Genomic DNA, 5,452 nt, shown 5'->3' on the forward strand with positions numbered 1-5,452 from the left:
AAAAAAAAAAAAAAAGAGAATCACCATGACAAAGCATTGTTGACAAATTTCCTTTCCTGGTAAGCGGGCACATGCATTGCTCTAAGGAAGCGGCTAAAATTCGGGTGGAGTAGATCGCCTCCAGCGTAGCAAAGCTTCGTCAAGGAGAGCGTACTAATTTTGCGACTACTCATCAACCATCCCCAACTCTCCATGCGCAACGATAACGTTCCGAGCGCCTCTTGTCCTCTTGAACCGGGATGAAGCTGCGAATTTCATAATTCAAAATGTCTGACGCCGATTTCGAGACAATCAAGAAGCTCCAGCAGGAGCGAAATGCTGCTGCTGCGGCAAACAAGGGTTCGCGAAGCTTTGATGTCGCCAACCAGCGAACCGACGATACAAAGCAGAAGCTGACCGACAGCGCCGACAGTTCTTTATACGACAATGATGGACCTAATAAGTTTTCCGGATATAACACGTCTCTGCCGATGATGGGTGAAGATGACGATGAGATGGGCGATGGCGACAACACGCGACGGCTGACCGGCCAGTATACGGCGTCGCGAGAAATGATCGATGAATTTGCCAGAGGAAGTGGTGTTGAAGAAGACGACATTCTTGCTGGAAAAGGAGAGAAGAGCGGCCGAATCGTCGATCGCGAAACTGATTATCAGAAGCGCCGCTTCAACCGCGCCCTTACTCCTACGCGCGCCGACCCATTCGCCGAGAATCGCCAGGCTGGTGTTTCCGAGAATGGCACCAGTTATCGTGAGATTATGGAAGCTCGTGAACTCGAAAGAGAGGAACAACGTGTGCTCCAAGCCATCAAGGCGAAGCAGGAAGGCAAGACCGAGGACGATGGCGATGCCAAGCCTATGCTCATCGATGGTGACAAAGAAAACGCTGAAGCTGAATCTACCGAGGGCGTATCTACTACTCGCAAGCGAAAGAAGAGATGGGACGTTTCATCGACACCCGCTGAGGATGACAAGGCTGAGGCTGCTGATGCAGCCAAGCCCAAACGCTCTCGATGGGATCAAGCGCCCGCTCTATCTGCCCCAGGTGCCGAAGGCGCAAAGAAACGCTCACGATGGGATCAGGCTCCTTCTGCTACACCCATGGGTAACGCTGGGCTTGCAACTCCTGCGCATCCATCTTCCGCTCCCACTGTTCCAACGACATTCGGTACCGATATCTCTGGTCGCAACATGCCTCTTAGTGATGAGGAACTTGACCTCCTATTGCCTGGCGAGAGTGAGGGCTACAAGATCCTCGATCCTCCTCCTGGTTACGAGCCAGTCCGGGCACCTGCACACAAGCTCATGGCTACCCCTGCGCCCCAAACAGGCTTCATGATGCAAGACCCCGAACAGGTACGCCTGTCCGGAAAGCCAATGCCTGCTGAAATACCCGGAGTTGGTGACTTGCAGTTCTTCAAGGCTGAGGATATGGCTTACTTTGGCAAACTGACCGACGGTTCCGATGAGAATGCGTTGACTGTCGAGGAGCTCAAGGAGAGGAAGATCATGAGGCTTCTCTTGAAGATCAAGAACGGTACCCCTCCTATGCGAAAGACAGCCCTTAGACAAATCACCGACAATGCCAGACAATTTGGGGCTGGTCCACTCTTTGATCAGATCCTGCCCCTACTCATGGAGAAGACACTGGAGGACCAAGAACGCCATTTGCTCGTCAAGGTTATCGATCGCATTCTGTATAAGCTTGATGATCTTGTGCGCCCATATGTCCACAAGATCTTGGTCGTTATCGAACCCCTTCTTATCGACCAAGACTACTATGCGCGAGTTGAGGGTCGTGAGATTATTTCTAACCTGAGCAAGGCCGCTGGTCTTGCTACCATGATTAGCACTATGCGACCTGATATCGACCACGTTGATGAGTATGTCCGAAACACAACAGCACGAGCCTTCGCTGTCGTCGCCTCTGCCTTGGGTATTCCTGCTTTGTTGCCTTTCCTCCGAGCTGTCTGCCGAAGTAAAAAGTCATGGCAAGCTCGTCACACCGGTGTCAAGATCGTCCAACAAATCCCTATTCTGATGGGTTGTGCTGTACTCCCTCATCTCAAGGGTCTTGTTGACTGCATTGGTCCCAACCTTAATGACGAGCAGACCAAGGTCAGGACGGTCACTAGTTTGGCCATCGCAGCTCTGGCCGAAGCCTCCAACCCCTACGGTATCGAGAGTTTCGACGATATCCTAAACCCTCTGTGGACAGGTGCCCGCAAACAGCGAGGCAAAGGTCTTGCGGGTTTCCTCAAGGCTGTTGGTTATATCATCCCTCTGATGGACGAAGAATATGCCAATTACTACACTAGCCAAATTATGGAGATTCTCCTTCGTGAGTTTTCCTCGCCCGATGAGGAAATGAAGAAGGTTGTTCTCAAGGTGGTGTCTCAGTGCGCCGGTACCGATGGTGTGACTGCTGGATACCTTAAGGAACATGTGCTGGATGAATTCTTCAAGAGCTTCTGGGTACGAAGAATGGCTTTGGATAAGCGCAACTACAGACAAGTAGTCGAAACAACAGTCGACATTGGCCAGAAGGTTGGAGTTAGTGAGATCGTGGACAGAATTGTCAACAACCTCAAGGATGAGAGCGAGGCATATCGCAAGATGACAGTTGAGACCGTGGAGAAGATTGTTGCTAGCTTGGGCGCAGCTGATATCGGCGAGCGCTTAGAAGAGCGACTCGTGGATGGTATTCTTCATGCGTTCCAGGAGCAGAGCGTTGAGGACATTATCATGCTCAACGGCTTTGGTTCCGTGGTTAACGCATTGGGAACTCGCTGCAAGCCCTACATCCCTCAAATCGTCAGTACCATTCTTTGGCGTCTCAACAATAAGTCAGCTACGGTTCGGCAACAGGCGGCGGACCTTATCTCTCGAATTGCTATGGTTATGAAGCAATGTGGTGAGGATGCCCTTATGGGAAAGCTTGGAGTTGTGCTTTACGAATACCTTGGTGAGGAGTACCCTGAGGTTCTTGGATCTATTCTGGGTGCGCTACGATCTATCGTCACGGTTGTTGGTATTGCACAAATGCAACCGCCCATCAAGGAGCTTCTCCCAAGACTCACCCCTATCTTGCGAAATCGCCACGAGAAGGTCCAGGAGAATACTATTGACCTGGTCGGCCGTATTGCGGATCGCGGTCCTGAGAGTGTCAACGCCCGAGAATGGATGCGAATCTGCTTCGAGCTGCTCGATATGCTCAAGGCTCACAAGAAGGGTATCCGACGAGCCGCGAACAACACATTCGGTTTCATCGCGAAGGCCATTGGTCCTCAAGATGTGTTGGCGACCCTACTCAACAACCTTCGAGTACAGGAGCGCCAGTCCCGTGTTAACACTGCTGTTGCTATCGGTATCGTCGCTGAAACTTGTGCTCCTTTCACTGTTCTACCCGCTCTGATGAATGAGTACAGAGTCCCCGAGCTCAACGTGCAAAACGGTGTGCTCAAGTCCCTCTCGTTCCTCTTCGAGTATATTGGTGAGATGGCCAAGGACTACGTCTACGCAGTAACTCCCCTGTTGGAGGACGCTCTTATCGACCGTGACCAAGTCCATCGTCAGACGGCAGCCTCGGTTGTCAAGCACATTGCTCTAGGTGTTGTCGGCTTGGGATGTGAGGATGCCATGGTGCATCTTCTCAACCTCCTCTACCCCAACCTGTTCGAAACCAGTCCGCACGTTATCGATCGTATCGTGGAGGCGATTGAAGCTATTCGAATGGCAGTCGGACCGGGCTTGGTGCTCAACTATGTTTGGGCGGGTCTGTTCCACCCGGCACGAAAGGTCAGAACTCCATACTGGCGTCTGTACAACGACGCGTATGTTCAAGGGGCGGATGCAATGGTGCCATACTATCCCAACCTGGATGAAGACAAGATGGATCGACCGGAGCTTGCGATTGTACTGTAAGAGTTTGTACACAAAGGGAGGAGAGATTGATTTCAGGACGTGGTCAGAGGGGTGACAACAGGGTTTGTTCCAAGGACTTTTTTTTCTCTAGTATTATGGATATGGGGAGGCTTGTAATCGGGAATGTTGTATGTTGAAAGGGGTTACTGCATGCGTCAGGGCGTTCTGATAGATGATAAAAAATGGTTTCAATGTTTTGAATATCTAATTGTACCGAGTGATAATCTCCCATCTCATGATCCTGCGATTGATGCTGGCTTGTCTTGAGACCCCTTCATCTAAACAGCTATGCGTCTGTCGACCACTGCCAGGTCGACGAACGGATGATTTGCCAAGACTGGTGTAGCACTTATCTCCAGCTGTCAACTCACCTCGCAGCGGAGACGCCGACTGTGCGTGTTCGTTACAACTAATTGCAGGGATGGAAGAAAGGATTGGGGCCTTCAACCGAGCTGGTGGTTTCATTTCATTAGCCAAAGCGACGATCATCCGAAGGCAGCAGTTTAAACAGATGCTAGCTCTATGTCAATTGATTGACTGTATTCTCATCGAACGATAACCCCATAACTCAGCAACCGAGGGTAACATGGGCGGACTGAGCATGTTACCTTTCAGGTCGCCAACAATCTCAGCCAGCTGCTTGGGCCCTGGATGATCCCCAAAGCCTTGGGTATGTGGGCTGTAGTTTGTTAGCTTATCAACGGCTCCGTAGCTACACCGCACGTGTGATTGCTTCCACCAGGCACAGCAAGCAGTGAGGTGAGACGTATCACAGAATCAATAAACCACACGCGTAAACGGGATCGTTGCACCTCCTCTTCGGTAGTCGACGCCCGGACCCGCGGCTCATCCACACTTTAGAGGAACTTTTGAGCCAAGTTCCGGCAGATGCAGATTTCACTGCATTGGGGTCTCCCCATCTTCCTGTTGTTTTCGTGTCGAGTCAGGGGATAATGGGTGAAAGAAGAGGCAGAGCAGGGTGGAGGAGGGGCCCGTGCCGCCCAACCTCTAGGATCATGGTCACGATATTGTATCTAGACTTGATGGCATTGATGAATACAGGCAAAAGGAGGTTGGAACTGCAGTTGCTAATACCAGTAGGGACATACGTAAGATCGTTGGAGAGGGGGAGGCGAGAAGTGATCGACATCCACTAAGTTTCGTCTTGTGCCTTTGAGTGGTTCTTGAGGGCGGAGATGGAAACCTGGCTGAAGACAATGTATATCTTTTTCCTTTCACAGTAAGGGCAGGTCTATCAATCACTGCTGTTGCACGTGGGCAGCCTTTTCGATCGTTGGCGCATGGCACGTCCTGTAATTCAGTACATACATACATTCATAGCCTGGCATAGGGGCTCTTATCATTGGTATTGTCTTTTTTTTCTTCAGGTATCATCCTCCCATGCCAGGCGTGCTTTCTGCCAGGATTTGCTCGACGGAAGTGCATGTAGAGACTGGAAAGGCGTCAGGAGTGACAAATCTGCAGGATGCAGCTAGGACGTGATATGATGGCGAAGAAAAGGGTTGGTT

The 5,452-nt window shown here is 51.0% G+C and overlaps 1 protein-coding gene across 1 annotated transcript; it reads left to right on the forward strand.

Annotated features, from left to right (window-relative positions):
- Positions 1-266: 266 nt before the first annotated feature.
- Positions 267-3,923, forward strand: FIESC28_10795 (uncharacterized protein; the record flags this gene model as incomplete). The annotated part of the gene is made up of 1 exon (XM_031164925.1): positions 267-3,923. One exon carries the CDS (start codon positions 267-269, stop codon positions 3,921-3,923), a length of 3,657 nt encoding a protein of 1,218 aa, XP_031011001.1.
- Positions 3,924-5,452: the final 1,529 nt, after the last annotated feature.

This window comes from Fusarium coffeatum, assembly GCF_003316985.1.
Source record: "Fusarium coffeatum strain FIESC_28 chromosome Unknown BRIP53273_contig_332, whole genome shotgun sequence".
Classification (NCBI taxonomy): Eukaryota; Fungi; Ascomycota; class Sordariomycetes; order Hypocreales; family Nectriaceae; genus Fusarium; species Fusarium coffeatum.